This window comes from Borostomias antarcticus (genome assembly GCF_949987555.1).
Source record: "Borostomias antarcticus genome assembly, chromosome: 21".
Lineage (NCBI taxonomy): Eukaryota > Metazoa > Chordata > Actinopteri > Stomiiformes > Stomiidae > Borostomias > Borostomias antarcticus.
Window position 1 is genome coordinate 15553275 of NC_140254.1, and position 19253 is coordinate 15572527.

Consider the following 19253-nt stretch of genomic DNA (forward strand, 5'->3'; position numbering starts at 1 on the left):
TAAAATGGCAGTTCAAAAGCACAAGATTTTTCAGATGTGCTCCATTTGCATGAAAAAATGTGTCATTTCTGGACTCCTGTATTTAAAGAATGGAGGTTTTCTAAACAGTTAACTGTGGGTTAACTGTTGGATCATGCTATGATTTATTCATTTTTCTTCAACCACATAATGGCTTCATAATTAAAAGGATCGACTATTAATCAAGAAGTTTACTTTGGTCAAAATGTCCCAAGTTCAAAATCCTGTGTGATACACAGACCATGATAGGGGTCTGTGGGATAACAGATTACCTATTCATTTCACTAAGAGAAAAACTATTAAAACCAGAAGGCAAAGCGCATACTACAATGAAGTCAGACTTAAATATATAGAAAAAACTATAAAAACAAACAAACAAAATAAAAAAAAGACTTTAATTTAGTCATCACTGCTGTTACAGAGTAAAAACCAGACAAAAAAAAACAATAAAAAGTGACACCTACACCAATAGATTTCCTTTAGATTTTTCCCCCTTTCTTTGGGGTGTCAATGGACCAGTAACAGTCTGTGTGAATCTGTTTGTCCAGGAGGTGCGGTTTGGTCCAGGTTGATGTCAACGATTAATCACTGGTAGATGGAGGACAACGGGGAAATTTGTAAAGTTTTCAAAAACATTCAGGTGTAAACTATGATGGTGAGACGTGGCACAGGACTGTCAGAGAGAGAAGGGGGAAAAACAAGTTACTTCTCATTTTACACTGTGTGAAATGGATTCAATTCAACAGTTACATCAATGAAGATACCTCATTTTCAAGCATGGCATGGTTTATGGTGGCTCAAATAGTTTGTCAGTGGGTCATTTTGAACCGTTTTCTATAGGGAACTTTTCAAGCAAGCCACTACAGTAGACAATTTGTGGTTAAAAATGTGCAACTAAAAAAGATAACTGACAGCCGTTCTCTGTATTTGTAATGATCAGAGAATGGAAATATACTGCTTGATTTTTGGGGGGTTTCATCTCAACTCTTATTTTTGCCTTGTAGGAAACTTAACATCCTCAAGCTGGCATTTCATTGACAAATCTCCCACGGTGCAGAAATTATATTTAACCATTTAACTATTTGAGCCACCATGACTGTCTTATCCATCCAGTCACTTTAAGAATATCCTGGTCCTTATGAAGTCAGCAAAAATGCACCATCTACCCCAGTTTGACACATGAAGCTGCATAGATCCCTGCAATAGATCATGTATGACAAACCTGCCCTGTCCACACAAACTGACCATCATTGGTCAGTTCACTTCCAGTAGTAAGCAGCTGCCTTACCTGGGGGCTGCCTGCTAGGGCATGCTGGTCAGGTTCTTCCTCACTCCTGGGTCTCCATGCTCTCATCCTCCCCGTCTCCCCCCTCCTCCAGCGCCTCGTCCTCCTCCTCCTTCCTCTCCGGCGGCTTCTCGTAGGCCTTCTCAGAGGGAGTCACGATCACGCCGTCCCATGTGGACATCTCAGAAGACAGATCTAGGAAGGAAGGAAGCAAGCAAGCTAGGAAGAATGCTTACTATTCAGGCTTAAACTCTGAGTATGTTCCAGGGTTCAGTCCTGGGCGAGTGGCTAAAATTCTCTACGAAAGTGTGGGTTTCAGTCCGATTCGTAGTTAAATCACGCCTTCCAATCCAGATTTCATCATGTGAATGTGTGGCTGACTGCGTATATGTTTATACACTTACAGTTAGCATCTCCCTCCAAGCCCAAGATTTTCCTGTAGCCTCCGTGAGAGAGAACCCTCACCAACGTCTGAGCGGTGAAACACACCATATCCTGCAAAAACATCACATGTGCACATTCAATACACTGCAATACAGCAAAGTAAACTGCCTTCTCTAAATTGTAATTAATAATGTAACCCCTTTCCCCAAAAAGCAGATTTATCGCATTATGGGCTGAAACAAACAGCGGTGCCGTGGCAAGCGTTTGACCTGCTGCTCCAGGGTCATGACGGTGTGCACCCGGAAGTTTCCGCTTTCGCAGGGATCAGTGATGCCGACTGACCCTGGCAGGAACAGCCCAGCAGCCAGCATCTGTAGGCACCGTCTACGAAGAGGCAGATTCAAAAGAAAGTAGAGGAAAATGAGAATCAGCCCATGATCAGAATTGAGACACCAAAGCTCTGGAATATGTAGAGAGTGGGTCGTATGCCCACCTCCCTTGTTCTCTGTAAAGCGCCTTGTGTTGCCTCTGGGTATGAAATGCGCTATACAAATAAAGCTTTGATTGATTGATTGAAAGCTATAAGAGTATCTTTTCAACGTGCTATAGTACGTTGAATCACCCGGTCCATGGGAGAGACCTACCTGTAAGCCACGTTGAGTGACAGAGGTTGTCTGGAAGGGTTATTCATAACCGCAGAGTGACCCTGAGGGGAAAAAGAGAGACCAAAGCATTTCATAATCCGTTCTGCCTTTGGTCAGGAACCCAGAGCATGAAAACTCGCTTTCATAGTTAGAAACACGGCACAAAGACATATTGCACAACACACTTGCCATCCATCACATTTGTTTTTGATGCGGACTAGAATCACTGAACATGTCTAGCTATGCACATAGTTATTGGTTCACCAATACATTTACATTAGTACTACTCAGCTCAACTCCTGTACAGTTTCATGAAAGAAAGTCAGTGCAGTGGGCCGTACCAGTAGGTCCAGAATCCAGGGGGTGAGAGGTTCGAATCCGGGGAAACGCACTCTCAGATCCTTCAGCAGGCGGATAAGCACTTTCACACTGCAAGACATAACAGAGGATTTCTATACTGGGAGAAAAGTACTAACTGCATTTACTATGAAATCTAAGGGCGGGACATAGCTTGAGAGGTAGAGTGGCCAGCTGGGGATCGCAAGGTCCCTGATTCGATCCCAGCTCCCGGCATTGTGACGAAGCGTCCTTGAACAAGACACCGAACCCCAAAATCGCTCGCGTGCCACACGGTGGCGCAGTACCCAGTACCGTCGCTTTCTGTGCGGAGTCTGCATGTTCGCACTGTGTTTGCAAAGGTTTCCTCCCAAAGACCCCAATACGAAAAACATGCAGAAGAACAAAGGCTCTTCAGTCCGGTCCCTGACCCAAGACCTGGACTGAGCACTTGGACTTGGTCCACCGGGCGCTATGAACGATGGCCGCCCACTGCTCCTGGCTGCCCCTGGAGGAGGACAGCTGGGATGGGATAAATGCAGGGAACAATTTCCACCGGCGAGCCCAGAAAGTTGCATGTGTGTGTTGTGTGCGGTGTCGCCGCTCACTGAATGTAATGTGTTAGCGCCGTGTGGCCAAATAAAGCCCCCCACACCCCCACCTCCCTTCGGGTCCGGTAGAGCAGTTAGGATGAGATGTGCACTAATGAAGCCAGGCGGGACCAGAGTTTAACAGAAGAGAGACATCTTACGTTGATTGGGAGGCATTCTCCTCAAACCAGCGGGCATGGCGGATGGCAGCCAAGGCGCTCTGCAGGACCTTGATGTCCACTGTGGGGAAACAGAGATTCTCAATACATCCTTCTGTTGTTCTGGCCCTGCGCTCACTTTAGATTGGAAATGATAACTATCATTTTAAAAGTACGGAGTGTCAGCTTAAGGGCATTTTAATCTATTTCAGATGAACCATTAAGCCATTTTTGGTAAAACAGCCAAGGTTTTAGGGCATCAAAAGTATGTGGACAGGTAAACATTAGGTACAACTAGAAAGGGTACATTTTCTGAAGAAAATGTCTACGCTTGCTGAAAGCAGTCAAAACATTTAGTTTAGATAGATTGAATTGCACTAAATAGTCCCAAGTAGTATTACAAATGAAAATTGGCATGTGATAGTTAGGCTAGATAAGCAGATGTATGAACAGAGATGGAGAGAAATAAAGAAAGGTGAACTAAGAGAGATAAAGAAAGACTTAAAATGCTGAATATATTTTCCTAGCTTGACTGAGTGCAGGCATCAGAATCCATGAGGAAACACTGGTGCCTGCTTGTGTGGATGGTGAATACGTACAGTGCAGCTCAGGGTCCAGTTTGCGCAGGTTGGGGGGAACAGTTGTAATGAGGATCTTCACTGTAGCATCAGCAGAGCTGATCTCAAAGCCTGTCTCATTGGTCAGCATAGAGAGCACTAGAACAGAGCAAAAGAGAAAGTCAGCTGATGGCTCAGTGAGTTAGCTTGCATTTGTTATACACACAGATGAAATACACACTATTACCTTCAGCAGGGTCCTGCGTGCGAAGAGTCTCCACCACTTTATTACCAAGGGCAGCAACAGCCTCCACTGCAATTAAGTTAAGTTGCCCAATAGGATAGGACAGAAAATCATGTATGAATATGGCTGGTCAGTAAAACATTATTTATTTGATGGTTTAAGTTAAACTTGATGAAACAATAAATCTCTGGATCAATAGCCTCCAAACACCTCTCTGAAGAATGCAAGTGATTTTAGTTCAACGTCATATGCATGTTTTCTTGTTCTTGGGTTTCTTTTATTTTTATAGTGGTGTTTACTATATGTGTCTATTGCTGTTAACGTGGAGTTTTTGTAGAAGAGACCTAGCTTGTTTAAATAAGGATACATTTTTAAAAAGTGTAACTCACATGTGGGAAGGATCTTGAGGATGACAACCAGGTCAGCAACGTTGTGTCCTGTCGTCATGGTACCTTTCTTATAGGAGCCGACCTGACGTACCTCTTCAATTTGCTGGGACGAGAGAGTGAGAGAGATTTATTTCTGCGTCCCACATATGTGAATAGTGTTGTTATCCTCCATCTTGGAAAATCTTTTGGAATATCAAGATCTAAACTCAACTCACTACTTCAAAGTTGCCAGGGGCGACAATGAGGTTGTCAATAACGTTGCTGATCTTGGTGACCAGGGACAAGATGGAGGACTGGATGAGGGGAAACAGAGTTGGAGGATGGTGAGAGGGCTGTTCATTCACATTTTTCAATACATATTTAAAAAGAGACAGGTATGAGTTTGTTATTCTTGTTGAGAGACAAGAGACCCCCAATATGGCTGAGTGAGAACAAGTGTGCGTATGTGGATGCATTGTGAATGTTTGAGTGAAGATGTGCCATTATGTGTTTATAACCTGTTCTGCCGGGGTGGGGCTGAGGTCCTGGTTTCTCTTCAGTAGACATTCGCTGAAGACGGTCTCATCTGCCGCCGGCTTCACCCTTGGGAACGCCATCTCACACTGAAGAACACAAGACAGAGCTATTAGCACATCACACACATGTAGGGTTGCCATCTTCAAAATAAGGGACACCTTGCCAACGGCCCCATACGCAGGGGTCACAAATCAAGCAGGGGTCAGGTCCTCTCCCATGAGATTATGAGTGTCTTTACACTTCATTTCCTGCATTTAGTGAATTTGCACCAATTTGTGTTTTATGCATCAAGTCCTGCTACTCTCATCATGAATGAAGGAAATAAAGAGTCAGGACAGTTGCATCAATTATATTAAGGTTCAAATCATTAAACATCAGATCATAGACATGTTGATTATAGTTCGGATTAAGTTTCATCATCACGATAGCAGCAGCAAGTTTAAAGCCCAGCGATAGGCTGCCTTCAATCATACCGCCAACGTTCTATTGAATACCTGGTGTAAGCGTTCTAGCATATTTCTTGGTTTTGTTATTTCTTGTATCATTCCAAGCATATGGAAATGTAGTGTACATGCAGAGTGGAGTGAGCACGAAAATACGGGACAAATCGCATCCCGAATTGATTCAGTAAGGGACAGTACATTTCATTTTTCCAATACAGGACAATCCCTTATTATACAGGACGGGTGGCAACACATGGCACAATACCTCTAGGGTCCAGGCCACCGGGTGTGGGGTTCATAACTAAAGTCCTCAATGTAAAAACATACACAGAAAGCAGCACTGTACTGCTGTCTTTCAATGCAGACATGGGGATATTCCCGTTTCCCCTATAGTTCACATGCAAATAGCGTGAGTATGGAGACTAGCATGAATGTAAATAGATTAGGTAGCCTTTAGTCTATCTTTCCTGGTGATGCCCTGCAAGGCTGTCGAGTGAATAATGGCGTCAACTCACCACATAGAAGTCAAATGGGATGTGCGGGACAAAGGGTCGATACCTAAAACAAAGAATAAGATAAGATGCACTTTAATAATCAGTCAAACCAGACGGTAATTTGACAGAAGGGTGTTTTGTTGAGCACAGACTTTGATGAATTGGTCATGTAGCAGAAACTTGAACCAATTTAGTAGTAGCTTGTTAGCTAACTTGCATTCATCCTGGACAACACAGAACTAGCTACCTGGTTGGTTGCTACCATGGATGTATTAATAGAACAACCTGGTTGGTAGCTAGCTACCGTTAGCTAGCTAGCTAGCTATGATACTCACCCTTGCACGAGTCCCCCGCGAGAGCCGAATCGGCCACCACGGCCCCTGCCCCGATCGCCTCTGAAAATTAAACGTACATATTTTTCTTTCATCGTCACACCATAAATCTATCCATCGTGATAATTAACGTTAGCTAAATCCTGCAATGTCTTACCATAGTTACCACTAGCTATCGAGTGATGGCCGGTGTTGGCACACTTGAGCAGCTGACTAGCTAGCTTACGTTAGCTAACAAAGGTAGCTCTCACTAGAGTAGCTAACGTTACTAGCCGAATCCTTTGGCTAGTTCACTAACTAATTATTTCGTTAATATAGCTAGATATTACCCAAAGACAACAAACCAAGCGCACGCTATAACTTCAACATCAAGCTTACCTCATTGCGTAAGACGTTTTGATGTTTGGAGATTAAAAAAAATACGGAGAAATGCGTTCAACGCCGGTCAGCCTGCTTGTCAGGACCCAATGAAACGATCACTCTGAGTTTCCTGCTCCAACTGAGCATGACCGCCCATTTGAATTCACAAAAGAAATACCCCTAAACCCCCCAAGTGGTGCAGTGAGCAGAGTGGCGCAGCGGAAGCGTGCTGGGCCCATAACCCAGAGGTCGATGGATCGAAACCATCCTCTGCTATTTTGTAGATGATGGACCACGTATATTTTGTTTGCTCATTAAATGTTTTATATGTATGAAAGATGATTTCATGAATACATATTTTGATGGTCTACGTCAGGACATATCAACTACAACTACGGTCTGTGTAGAAGGACGGTAAAGGCTAGTTCCCATAAACGCATTTAGGTAAGGTTAGATTTAGCTATAGGGTTAGGTTAGGTTAGGTTTAGGGTTGGAGTAAGGGTTCGACTGGTCTCTGCATTTATAGCCTTAGTTCTACACTTGCCGTAGCTGTATCCCTTCTAGTCACAACCCCCAGTTTATGTGGCACTAAGCTGTCCAATGGATCTCCTGATCCAACCATCTCAAATAATGTAAGGTGTACAGTAAAGGTCCTATCGATGGTTCATGTGTTCCTTTGTGCCAGCGGCTATTCAGGCGTTCCTGGGTGTTGTGGAGGTGTACATGCATATGAGTATTTCTATACATATCTAGTCTGTATGTATGCAATCTATATTTTACATATAAAATGTAAAATATAGAATGCAGAATCATTATTCTAGAATAGAAATAGAATCATTATTCTATTTCATGTTTATTCTGTATATTCTTTATTTCCAACCGTTGCTGTAATTTCCCATGGCCAAAACGCCCACATTTCCTCCTACAGGGATTATTAAAGTTCCTATCTATCCATGTATCAAAGTGCAACTACAATGCCTTTCCTACCATCTGTTGGCCATGCACATCTACCAAATTACTGTTACTGTAAGTTGTAAGGCCAGCTCAACAGCTAAGACAATCATGATATCCAAAGAGGGCTGACGAACAGCACTATCTAACGACTCAGAAACAACACTGAACATGATTACAATTAGCAGATGCTTTTATCCAAAGCACCGTACAATGTGTTGGGGTTAAGTACCTTAAGGGTACATCAGTAAGCAATGACTATCAATTGGCATGGCCAAGTCAAACCTTTGTACCTGGAACCAAAAACAAATTTCTCAATTTCCCTTCACAAGATTGCAATGTCTTAGTGAATGATACATTTGTTAAGAGAAATGACAATATAAAGTTTATTCTATGTTCTCAGACAGTCACCAGGTGACAAGTTCTATCCACTTCATTCAATTGACACCAACAAGGAAGACCATTCTCATCCACGTTATTTTCCATTAACACTTGTGTAGCAGTTACTTATTTGGTTACAGTCACATATCCATAAACTGCTCCAAAAGACACCAATAACCCCCACAAAACCATGGAAGTATACCGGACATATTTGAATCAACAGGTGAATCTTAGGAATTAATATTTCTTTAAATACATTATACATGGTTTAACTAGAATTGGCATTTGTGTTACACTTTTCACAAGAGGGTCTTGCTCAACTTCCACTGAACAATAACTAATGCATCTAAAACAAATTCACATCCGGATGTAAAAACAAAACAACCCATTTTATGAAACATGGGCCAACATGCCATTTGGACAATATGGAGAAGAAATGAAAACAAGGGAGGCTTGGGTCTTCACCTAAAAAAAACGCAGTACTTTAAGCCACAACAAAAATGGACATGAACTCACATTCAAAAATGGTTAAAAACAAGATTTTCTAGGGCGGTTCTGATATAAAAAACAACAAATCAGAGCTTTCTGGAACGAGGAGCATTGGTTCTAGTCCAGTCAGTTGTCCTTCCCTAGTTCAACCAGTTTGCATTTATGCACACTTTGCATCTACAGGAGACTGGTGCAGATGCGAGTCTTCTTTACACTGATCTTCATGGCATAGTCACGTCCACATTCAGGGAAACAAGTCGATGTCTAACATTCTCTTCTTTGTGTGTGTGTGTATCTAGTGTGTCTGCTTGAGAGAAGAGTACATGGTTGTATCTAAATGCATGTGTTTGAAAGCATGTCTGTGCACACGGGTCGGTCACCACTGAGCACATCTGTATGGTGTGAATATGCTTGTGTGTGTGTGGAAGCGTATGCTTCATAACCGTGAAAGTGTGTCACCCTATTTCAAATCCTCTCCGCGTCACCGTATCAAGTTAGTCTCTCGGCGTAGGCCTTCTGAAGACGTTCTTCTCTGCGACCCAAATCATTCCATCCCCTCAGGATCTGCCTGGGCCATGTAGGCATCCAGCTCGGCGTCCAGGTGACCCTTGGTCTTGGACATATAGGCGTCCAGCTGGTTGTCCAGCTGCTCGCGGGTCACCACAGGACGGCCAGCTCCCCTGCCACGGCCCCTGCCACGGCCCCCCCGTCCAGCAAAGCCGCCACGCCCGCGTAGAACACCTCTTCCTGGGGGGAGGAGGAGGGGGGTTGTAAAAAATAGGCCCACAAACCCTCATCATTACAACAAGTCTACAAACCTTCATTATTAAACGGTTTACTGTTTAAAACCGTTCTTGATATTTGGCTTTAGCACTAGATTATGCTCTTAGTCACTTGTTTAGAAAGGAGATGCACTTATTGTAAGTTGCTTTGGATAAAAATGTTGGCTAAATAAGCAGGCTGGCACCTTGCATGGCAGCTGACTCACCATTGCAGCCAGGACAAAGAGGCATGGAGCGGCAGCCTTCTGCCACTATGCCCCCAGACTGTGGAACACTCTGCCAGAGAGCCTCAGATTGACTGAGACCCTGGAGACGTTCAAGCGAGACCTCAAAACGTATCCATTTAATCTCGCCTTTTAAACACCTCGCTGTATTGTCTGTTGTTGTTTTGATCTGTCTGTTATTGTTTCATGTCGTGTTTCTGTAAAGCACATTGCGTTGCAATTTGCAGGAAATGTGCTATATAAATAAAGTATTGATTGATTGATTGATTGGCGTGTGAATGTGTGTAAATGGGTGAATGAGGCCAAAGCACTCTGAATGCAGTCCATTTACTACTCCCATCATCGACAGTCGAGCCAAGACTAAAAGCATCACAGATGGAATGCAATTTTCTCCACGTGGTGATCACTCACCCCTGACTCCCATCCCTCTTCCTGCTCCTCGGCCAATAGCAGCTCCACGGCCTGTAGCCCCTCCTCTCTGGCGCATCCCCCTGCGGAGGGCCACCCGCCCGGGACCCCCTCGGCCACGCATCTGGGCCATGCCTGTGGACAGACGTTTCCCTGTCACATACAGAGCAGCAGTGTCACGCTGTGTTAGAGGACATTTTAATCTAAAAAACGGGGACAGTTGATTCTATGGAATAGGCATATGACTCAGTCTAATATCAATAAAATGTATATATGATCATTTGCTTATATCAATCAATTCAGACAATTGGCCCCGCAGTGGTGGAATGAACTGGCCACTGATATCAGGACAGTAGTCGCTGCCCATCTTTCGCCACAGGCTCAAAACTCATCTCTTCAAGAAGTACTACCACGATCCTCCCTCTTAAGCACCCATTGTATTTTTAGATTGCTATTCTTGCACTTTGCCTTCAGCACTCGATTATACTCTTAGTCACTTGTTTTAGAAAGGAGATGCACTTGTGAGTTCTGGCAAGTAGTAGTACATTGGCTTTTCCCACGTTTAATGCAATTATTCTATGTCACTTTGGATTAAAGTATCAGCCAAATTACTAATGTAACGCAAGGCAAGAGAAGGCCTCAAATGTGCAGGCCCCAGGAAGAAGAGTTGCTGCCTTAGAAGCAGAAAGCTCTATTATAAGTCTACAGGCAAGATAAGCAGGTTCATCAACGTATTATTCTTTCTAGTGGGCAAATGAGAACAAAGTGAAACTTCCAATGTAACATTTTCAAGATGGGATCCCAAATTCCTTATCTGCCTTGAATTCTTCAGGCACATGAGTGGCGCCACAAGTGTTGACAACAGGGGCAGTACAGCTGCTGGCTCTGTCACCACATGCTAAGCAGCACAACAGGCTGTGAGGTACAGGGCCAATTCTGAGCCATGGTGGAGTCCTGCAATGATTGACAGCTCCACCTGGACTGACAGCTGAAGTTTTCCATTCTCCTGTTCTAGGTGGAGTTGCCTGTCACAGTGAAGCGCCATTTTATTACACAGGCTGGTGAAGTTATAAAACACAACTTGAAATATCCTGAGACTGTTTACTTTGACCTTAGGATAATAAAATACTCTAGGTCTTTTAAAAGTCCATACACTACAAATAGAAGAGAAAGTGATTAAAAGGACATGTAAGGGCATGTAATCATAAACATCAACATCAAATGTAGATAAGTGATGAACGCCAGACCCAAGATGGAGAAAAAACACAGATGGGGAAACGTGCTATAGACAAGAGACGATAACAGAAACAACAGTACTTGCATAGGCTACATCCATGCTCACCTCTCAGGGATAATGCTCCCCTCATTGTTCCTCCTCTACCACGGCCTCGCAGACCTCCCCTGGTCATCCCTCGCATTCCTCCTGCTGCGAATCCTCGGCCTACAGCTCCCCCTCGCATCAGAGCCCCAATGGGCCGGCCCAGCCGGGCCTGGATGTTGCTCTTCCCCAGCCGCTGCTTGAGGCTCTGATGTGGTTAGGGAGTGGGTGATACCAAGTGGTAGGTACAAGGAGGTTGTGGGTATTTGTTTTTGGATTGCCACATCGCTTTTTCAACGATTTCTGGGATATTTCCCTTGGGGTTTATCCCTCTAACCTGATTCCGTTGCAGGGCAGCCAAATAGTCAGGCCTCTCCCTCACCTGTTTGTGATGCAGAGCTGCCTGCACCGAGGGCCTGTTCTCCATCTGCTGGGCAAGACGGCGGTTGCGGGCACTGGCCATGTGCTGCTGCTGCATAGTGGCTCGGACGCTCACTGCCGTCGGCTGCTTGTTCTTCAGCATGTTAGTGAAGCTTTTGGGGGTGGGGGTAGGGGGGGGGCAAGAGGAGGGAAGAAAGAGAGGAGGAAGGAGGGAAAAGGAGATATGGAGGAGGGGGGGGGGTCCAAATCAAGTCATTTCTCATACTAAGGACGAAGCCGCAGGAGGCTGTGGTGTTTTGTTATGTAGGCCATATGCCCCACTTGTTGGCACTTCCTTTTTCTCGCTCTCTCTCTCTCTTGTATTGTCAGGTAGCCGAAACTGACTTCACAAATTACTTCTGGTAGCATTTCAGAACATCTTAGATGAAACAATCAAGGTAGAAAGGTAGAAAGTAAGAAAATGTACAGAAGAATAGAGATGGAATGAGTGTCAGACAAGGAATAGCTTAAGTGAAAAGATGAAGATGAGAGGAGAGCAGAGGAGAGTGATTGCCACTTACAGGCCTCCTGCCACCTTGTTGTGTTGTCATCAGCTTGCGACAGAGACTGATTGGGGAGGAGACCATGGGCTGGAGGGATTGTTTGGCTACCCAGCCACTTACAGCCCAGACCGTGCCATGTGGTGTCACCACATATTAGGGGGAAAAGAGGGGGGAGAAGAGAGGAGGTAAAGGGGGAGGGTTTGGTCACGTCCAGGCCGGGACTGGGTGCCTGGTCTCAAAGAGAGAGGAGAGAAAGAGAGCATGAATGCAGATTTTTTTTTTTTAGAGAGAGAGGAGTGTGAGACAGGGTGGGAGAGGAGTAGGAGGGTGCTTTGAGGTGAGCATACCCAGCCCTTTTAGGGTTTGGCGTCTCCTCTCCCATTGCACAAGCATACTTTATGCATACTGCGCTAGCTGTGTACTACACAGAAAGGAGTGCCGAGGCATTTTCAGTGTGGCCTGTGCCCCATTCCAAGACAGTCGCCTTACCAAGCATCATCGTTACCCATTCTCCTTGCACCAAAGTGTGCACTGCTCACACAAGAGGTCGGCTGGGAGCAAACCTTTTGTGCTACGACCTACATTCCAAAACATATTCAACTTCGTCCTTGCTACTGCAAATGCAGCGGACATTTTGAGTAAGCAGCACACACATTGGCCCCTGGCAGTTTAGCGTCCATGCCTGGTCTGGTCCCCAACAGTGGCCTTTCCGTAGAGCACACTAGGGCCGTCAGAACCCATTTCGCCCTCGCCTCTGGTCTCTTTTACTGCTGTCAGATGCATCGCGCCTCACCGCTCATTCAGGGACACCTTGGTGGTGCTTTTCAGCACAACTTTTTGGGAGGAGGGAGCACTCATTTTGACTTTGCTTCCTTGGTATGCTTCTGGGGAAAAAGAAAGAAACGAGGGAGGGATAGTGGGGGCAGATAAGAGGGGGAGGGTACGGGGAGGTGCCAGACAGGGAATTGAAAGAAAAAAAAAAGATTAGCTAGCAATAAAATACAACGTCATTCGAAATAGCTAGGTAATGTTGGGCGTGAATAGATGTTTAGCTAGATTTATATATCAATGCGCTTCAGAGATTAACAAGCATACACATTAAAATGTAACGTTACACTACACGCTACCTAGCCTGGTTTAGCTAACGTTAGCGGTTCGTTAGCTGTTCATTAACCGTAGAAAACGTTATTATAGCTAACGTTATCCAGAACACCGTTAGCTGATTGATAAAACCACAAACCACAACGTAAATGGAAGCCTAGCACAACTAGTTTGCTAACGTTAGATAGTGTAGCTAGCTAACGTATTGTTATGGCAACGTTAGCTAGCTAGCTAAACGCGTGGGCTGTGCTAACTGTTAGCTCAGACTGCTAGTGCCTTCTAACGTTAGCCCAGACTGCTTTAAGTGACACGAGTTAAATCTGCTCAACTAACGTTACGAATTCGACTCTAAATCTTAAATTCAAAATCTTAAATCAAGTTTGTAGACGTGACTTACTTTTCTCGATGCCTTTGTCGTGGGCTAGCTAGCTAACTTCAGATGATTATAATCCCGTTTCGTTAACGTAGCTAGCTAGCTTGTCTGGTCGAGTTAGGCCAAGTGCGTTTCGGTTCTGGATGAAAGTTCTCTCCGCGACCCACTTGTGTTATATTCGGGAACGTTTGTGTTAAAATTTAAAAAAAAAACTTCAATAGAAAGTTGTTTTAAAATGTTTTAAAACGTCAGATAGCCTGCTCTCTTCCTGATCAGTACAAAATGGTGCTGGCTAGCATGCTACTGACTGACGGAAGAAGGGTAAAATGGAGACGGTTTATAGCTAGCTCTTGAAAGGAGCTAGCTAGCTAGTTAGCCAGCCTGACGTCATAAGACGTGTTTGGGGCTCGTTCGCAAGAATCAAGACTGCGAAGTGAAAGATCAGCTCCGATCGGCGCCTTGCGGCGTCCGTTGCAATGTGGGGAGAAATTACAGTACGTGACATTACAATTCTATATACAAATAATTTCATTCAAGAGTAACAAAATATAAATATAATAGGAGCCTGGTAGTGTTTCTTGAAGAGGTGAGTTTTGAGCCTGCAGCGAAAGATGGGCAGCAACTCTGCCATTCTGACATCAATGGGCAGGGCAGTTAATTCCACCACTGCGGTGCCAGGACAGAGAAGAGCCGAACCATGTCGATCGATTGCAGGGGCCACGGAGTGATGGGGCAACCAATCGCCCTGAGGTAGCAGAGTGTTGTGGTCAGAAGGGGGTGTAGGACTTGACCATGGCTTGAAGGGAGCTGTTCCTTTCATTACCCTGTAGGCCAGTTTTAAACTGGATGCAAGCTGCTACAGGGAGCCAGTGTAAGGAACGGAAAAGGCAAGTTGTGTGGGAGAACTCGGGGTGGTTGAACATCATGCAAGCTTTCTGGACAAGCTCCAGAAGTTTAATGGCTGACGCCGGGGCCCCAGCAAGGAGGAAGTTGCAGTAGTCCAGGGGGGAGATGACAAGAGCCTGACTGAGCACCTGCGCCGTTTCATCACTGAGGAAAGGGTGAATCCTCCTGATGTTGTAGAGCAGGAATCTGCAAGAGTGTGTAATGGATGTAATATGTGCCGACTCGAGAACAACAGTTGGTCATCAAGGGTCACACCCAGATTCCTTGTAGCCCGAGTTGGCATCACCACTGAGTCGTCAATGGTGATGACCAGGTGGCGGCATGGGCAGCCGTTCCCCGGGAGGAAGAGCAGCTGTCTTGTCCAGGTTGAGCTTGAGATCATGTGTCGCGGTCGCCATCCACTTTGAGATGTCAGCCAAGCAAGCAGCTATGCCTGCCAGGACCAGCTGGCTGCCATCGGTATATTAGTGATAGGAGAAGTCGAACTAATGACAGAACCCAGAAAGTGTAGAGGGAAAAAAGAAGAGGACCCAGGACTAGGGTGACCATAATTTCACCCCCACCCACCCCATATAAGATAGGCTGTAGGTTAATATAAAATAGGCGATGTATTGCACTCATAACAAAGTAGGAAATTTATTTTATTGACTGATTTCAAAAGCACCGGCTGCTCATCAGTACAATAACAAAAAAGCCCCCCCAAAAGTCATGCTGTTCTGAAGTAGCCTAATATCTTGCTGTTGGCTATCCTATCTTTAGAATCAAAAAGAGTGGTGCACACAAATCTGGAGAAAAAGAGGAGGCTTAACAATATTTTGTCATGCTTTTTAATGCAGGTAGCACAGGGGAGAAAAAACACACTGCTGTCCCAGTTGCCTGTATACACACTGAAGAAGGCCTAGCCAAAACGTTTGTTTTTTCCCATGTGCTGCCTATTTGAGATTGAACTTCAGATTGTTTTTAAGTCTGCTTTTAAATCAGATATATGTGATATTTTAGTGGGAGAGTGCACCTGTTGTAGTCTCAAATTGGACGAAAGGTTAACATACAAATATGAAGACTTGGACTTGAGACAGAATTTCGCCCACCTTACAAGGAGCACAGGAAGGCGGCGACCAGTGCTGATTATAACGGTACAGTCGTTATCCTCGCGAACGAGCCCATATATTCATGGCACGTGACACTTTGCTGATGTTAGTAAGCAAAGATGGCTGCTCTATCAGTAGAAGAGACACCGTCCGGGAAGGATGCAATTGCCGAGGGACTTCTCGACCTCTTGAAGCCAGCTGTACAGCAGCTTGACCTGCATGTGCACTCAGTGAGGTAGGTTGTTTTTTTTGAGTATATCACTTTATGCAACCCCTTCTCACCTCCATGCTTCTCACTCTTCAGCCAGATTGCTAGTTCTAGCTATCTAGCTAGCTGGAAGTCCCGTGATGCCAATCGCCCCTTTTCTGAATATGTGAGCGGACAGATCTATTTGACTGCAAATGTTCGCTACATGTTTTAGTAATAGAATGATGAATAATTCCAGATCTGAATCTGATCATACTGTTTAATATTCTTAGACATGCTTTACAATTCAAATACTGTGAGAAGTCACCATTGAGATCTAGATGTCTAGCGGTTTAGCCCAGAGCAGCTGCAGGTAGTCCTATCTATGAATATGACTGCTTTCCTGTTTTTAGGGAGAGCCAGGTGGAATTGCGAGAACACATCGACAATTTAGCCACAGGTAAGGCTGCACACGTTTCTTATGGTTGCCCTCTTAAATGGAAGTGTGAATTAGACTGACATTCTTGTAGTGTCAGTACAGTGTGTTCAGTACAGTATGTAACGGCTTAATGATAAATAGACGTTCAATAATGATAACAACAATACAATGTATTTCTAGCATCAGATCATCTGTGTAACCTAGACCTGAACCTAGAGTTCCTCTCTTCCTAGACCTGTATCGGCTCAGGGATATATCAGAGCCCCTTGACGTCCCATTGAGAAAGAGCGCACATAAACAATGTTCAGTCCACCATGTCTAAACAAAGACATAACTCACCAGTATTAATCTCCAAAGATTACTATGCGTGTCACTTCACTTTTCACTGGGTGCTCCTGCATCCTAAACAATAATAAACATACTTTTAAACTAATTTATCATCGGCCCGAAAACCACTAGCCCTCAAAGCTCTGTCTTTCTAGTTACCACTACAGTCCAGGTGGTCCAGGTAGAACTAGTGTTGTGTAGCAGCAGGTGCTACTTGCAAAAGGAAGCAAACATGATGCATGCGCATTGTGTGTGTGGGGGTGGGGGGCAAAATATAGATACCGTGATTATCGTATTGTTGCATCTTGTATGATTGTCGTATCGTGGCCTCTTCAAATATTGTGATTTTGGGACAAAAACATTTTAACTCTTGATTTCTGGGCAGTTCAGCTTTTTGGCACTTTATTTTATATCGGAATGATGGCAGGCACACATGGACAAGTTGCAGTCAATGTGTGTGCTTATTAGAGACATTAAGCTAAGATGTACTGTATTTGCTTCATTGTTCACCACCACAACCAGCAATAACAATGCTGCAGTGAATGAATAAAAACATAATTCCTGCTTTTTGCCCTTTATAGTGGTATTTTTTTATCTTCAGTTAACACCAGTATCATGATGTATTGTTGATGAATTGTCTTACAATGTATCGATAATTGCAGAATCGTGGTATCGTGATGCCATCAGTATCGGGGGCAAAATATTGTAAGGTTGTCGTATTGTGAGTTACGCTGTGATTACCACCTCTAGCGTGCATACTGAGAACTTATTCATTTGTTTGGACATGGGGGACTAAACTTGGCTGGTGTGCACTCTTTCTCAATGGGACCTCACATGACTCTATGCAGTTATTGCTGAGCCCTGATACAGGTCTACTTTCCATCATTCTTTTCAGAACTGTGCAGAATAAATGAACATCAGAAGGTGGCACTAGACCTGGACCCCTATGTCAAAAAGCTGCTTAATGCAAGACGCAGGGTGGTACTGGTCAACAACATTCTCCAGAATGCTCAGGTCAGTGGCATCAAAACCAGATTGGGCTCTCTTTAGTGTCTCGTGGATTTCTGACCCTGTCACGCCGCTTTTCTTAGTCACGCTTGTCTGTGGCTGAAGCAGCACATATCATGATAGTCACATTTTCTGATTTATTATTATTTAGTTAAATCCTGGACTAGATCTTTTACACACATTTAGCATCAATGAAATTGGGGTAGAACGCCATAGAATCAAATTTCCTGTTAAATTCTGGTCGACACAACTCTCATTTTGTTACCACTGTTTGTTTGTTTTTTATCAGACATGGACATCTCCATGTCTGACACTGACCTACTCTTTACTCTTTTTTGTCGTCTTTCTCTTTTTCTCCAGGAACGTCTGCGACGGCTCAACCACAACGTAGCAAAGGAGACGGCACGCAGGAAGACCATGCTGGAGACGTCAGGAGCGTTCACACCTCGGTCACCCAGCAAACCATGACCAAACCTAAAGCTTCTCTATGATGCCAACACTGGGCTTCTGTCCAACTGGAAATGAATCAAATAATCACATTCAATCACCCCAAGAGTGAGGCAGCATTGCAAGACACTGTGGCTGCGAGACACTGGAAAACTATGCTTTCATTGGCAGCGTACCCGTAGCTTTGTCTAATAGCAGCGGATGCAAAAACAAATTATGGGCACATTCATTGGGAAACAGCTGGAAATCAAGAAGGCTAGACTGCACAGCATGTACCTAAGACTAACTGCACTGTTAAATACAGTTTGGTAAACATATTCACATTCTTTTCAAATTGTTTTTGTTCTTGTGGTACTGTAATGTATTTCTTCCATCTTCCGCCACAAGAGGGCATAGTTTCTGTAGCCCGAGCGAGAGGAGGTATGATAGTCATCCTCTTTCCATATGAGGTTTGACTGGAGGTTGTCACTTGTCACAGTCTGAAATGTTCTCCAAACTGTTCATGAGATTAGTTAAGACTCTAAATAGGATTGAGTTGATGGCAATAGCGGCTTGTGTTAATTTATGTTAGGGATATTATTATTACTGCTGTAAAGTACACCTCTGTATCTAATCTTATGGAATGCTCACAACTGACCCAGTCTTTCTCCAAGACATGTGGAAGGATGTCCCTCTGCATTCTACACAAAGCTATATCGACACAGATGTGTAGTTAATGGACCTGGTTTTCCTCTGGGCAAGTTATTTCTGACACTGGCGAGACAATTGAACTGGTGAACCAATGGGCCAATGTAGTGTAGGCCTAGCTTTAGAGGATGTTAGAAACAGAGCTCTGTCATGCGCCGTGCATCTGATAGACATCCTTCTACATTTGAGCCATCTCTTTTTAAAAGTAATACCGCTATTAAAAACTTTGAAGAATCATAATTGTACCCTTGTTTTGTTCTTAACAACACAGTAAAATATGTATTCCAGGTGGAAGTTTTATCATAGTCATATGGAAAAGATCTGTGTACAATTTTAAGGAAAAAATGCATGGCTCTAATATTGAATAATGCACCTTTTATTAAAAGTAAAGAAAGTGGCGTTCCAAGGAGACCAACACGAGTGAGAGATACCCTGCACCTCGGCTACATCGGCTACATCATCTA

General features: G+C 44.2%; 3 protein-coding genes across 7 annotated transcripts; 1 reads left to right on the forward strand and 2 right to left on the reverse strand.

Moving 5' to 3' along the window:
* Nucleotides 1-394: 394 nt before the first annotated feature.
* Nucleotides 395-6895, reverse strand: ilf2 (interleukin enhancer binding factor 2). Of its 2 annotated transcripts, none has more exons than XM_084454847.1 (15): nucleotides 6769-6895; nucleotides 6394-6453; nucleotides 6080-6122; nucleotides 5103-5207; nucleotides 4821-4898; nucleotides 4606-4708; nucleotides 4220-4285; nucleotides 4015-4131; nucleotides 3419-3497; nucleotides 2673-2760; nucleotides 2332-2393; nucleotides 1957-2071; nucleotides 1708-1798; nucleotides 1307-1498; nucleotides 395-691 (listed from the first exon to the last, which is right to left on the reverse strand). In XM_084454847.1, exons 1-14 carry the CDS (start codon nucleotides 6771-6773, stop codon nucleotides 1347-1349), a joined length of 1164 nt encoding a protein of 387 aa, XP_084310973.1. In that variant the 5' UTR covers nucleotides 6774-6895; the 3' UTR covers nucleotides 395-691; nucleotides 1307-1346. The 2 variants fall into 2 exon arrangements, with proteins under 2 accessions (XP_084310973.1, XP_084310974.1); XM_084454848.1 differs by lacking the exon at nucleotides 6769-6895 and adding an exon at nucleotides 6548-6655.
* Nucleotides 6896-7877: 982 nt separating this feature from the next.
* Nucleotides 7878-14002, reverse strand: chtopa (chromatin target of PRMT1a). Of its 4 annotated transcripts, none has more exons than XM_084455659.1 (6): nucleotides 13725-14002; nucleotides 13020-13107; nucleotides 11686-11836; nucleotides 11328-11511; nucleotides 9989-10138; nucleotides 7878-9318 (listed from the first exon to the last, which is right to left on the reverse strand). In XM_084455659.1, the coding sequence occupies exons 2-6, from the start codon at nucleotides 13082-13084 to the stop codon at nucleotides 9116-9118; spliced, it is 753 nt and encodes a 250-aa protein (XP_084311785.1). In that variant the 5' UTR covers nucleotides 13085-13107; nucleotides 13725-14002; the 3' UTR covers nucleotides 7878-9115. The 4 variants fall into 4 exon arrangements, with proteins under 4 accessions (XP_084311785.1, XP_084311786.1, XP_084311783.1 ...); XM_084455660.1 differs by having other exon boundaries at nucleotides 9989-10120; nucleotides 13020-13110; XM_084455657.1 differs by having other exon boundaries at nucleotides 7878-9314; nucleotides 13020-13110.
* A 1797-nt stretch (nucleotides 14003-15799) lies between these two features.
* Nucleotides 15800-18998, forward strand: snapin (SNAP associated protein). The gene is made up of 4 exons (XM_084455236.1): nucleotides 15800-15929; nucleotides 16295-16341; nucleotides 17543-17661; nucleotides 18016-18998. The coding sequence occupies exons 1-4, from the start codon at nucleotides 15814-15816 to the stop codon at nucleotides 18121-18123; spliced, it is 390 nt and encodes a 129-aa protein (XP_084311362.1). The 5' UTR covers nucleotides 15800-15813; the 3' UTR covers nucleotides 18124-18998.
* Nucleotides 18999-19253: the final 255 nt, after the last annotated feature.

Coding starts and splice junctions, on each gene's coding strand:
- ilf2 (XM_084454847.1), bottom strand. Junction 6,123..6,393: donor CGCGGGGGACTCGTGCAAGG/GTGAGTATCATA, acceptor TCTTTGTTTTAG/GTATCGACCCTTTGTCCCGC. Junction 1,499..1,707: donor CTTGGAGGGAGATGCTAACT/GTAAGTGTATAA, acceptor CTTCCTTCCTAG/ATCTGTCTTCTGAGATGTCC.
- chtopa (XM_084455659.1), bottom strand. CDS start 13,084: ATGAGTGCTCCCTCCTCCCAAAAAGTTGTGCTGAAAAGCACCACCAAG. Junction 11,512..11,685: donor CAGCTCTGCATCACAAACAG/GTGAGGGAGAGG, acceptor TAACCACATCAG/AGCCTCAAGCAGCGGCTGGG. Junction 9,319..9,988: donor AAGAGGGATGGGAGTCAGGG/GTGAGTGATCAC, acceptor TCCTCCCCCCAG/GAAGAGGTGTTCTACGCGGG.
- snapin (XM_084455236.1), top strand. CDS start 15,814: ATGGCTGCTCTATCAGTAGAAGAGACACCGTCCGGGAAGGATGCAATT. Junction 16,342..17,542: donor CATCGACAATTTAGCCACAG/GTAAGGCTGCAC, acceptor CATTCTTTTCAG/AACTGTGCAGAATAAATGAA. Junction 17,662..18,015: donor ACATTCTCCAGAATGCTCAG/GTCAGTGGCATC, acceptor CTTTTTCTCCAG/GAACGTCTGCGACGGCTCAA.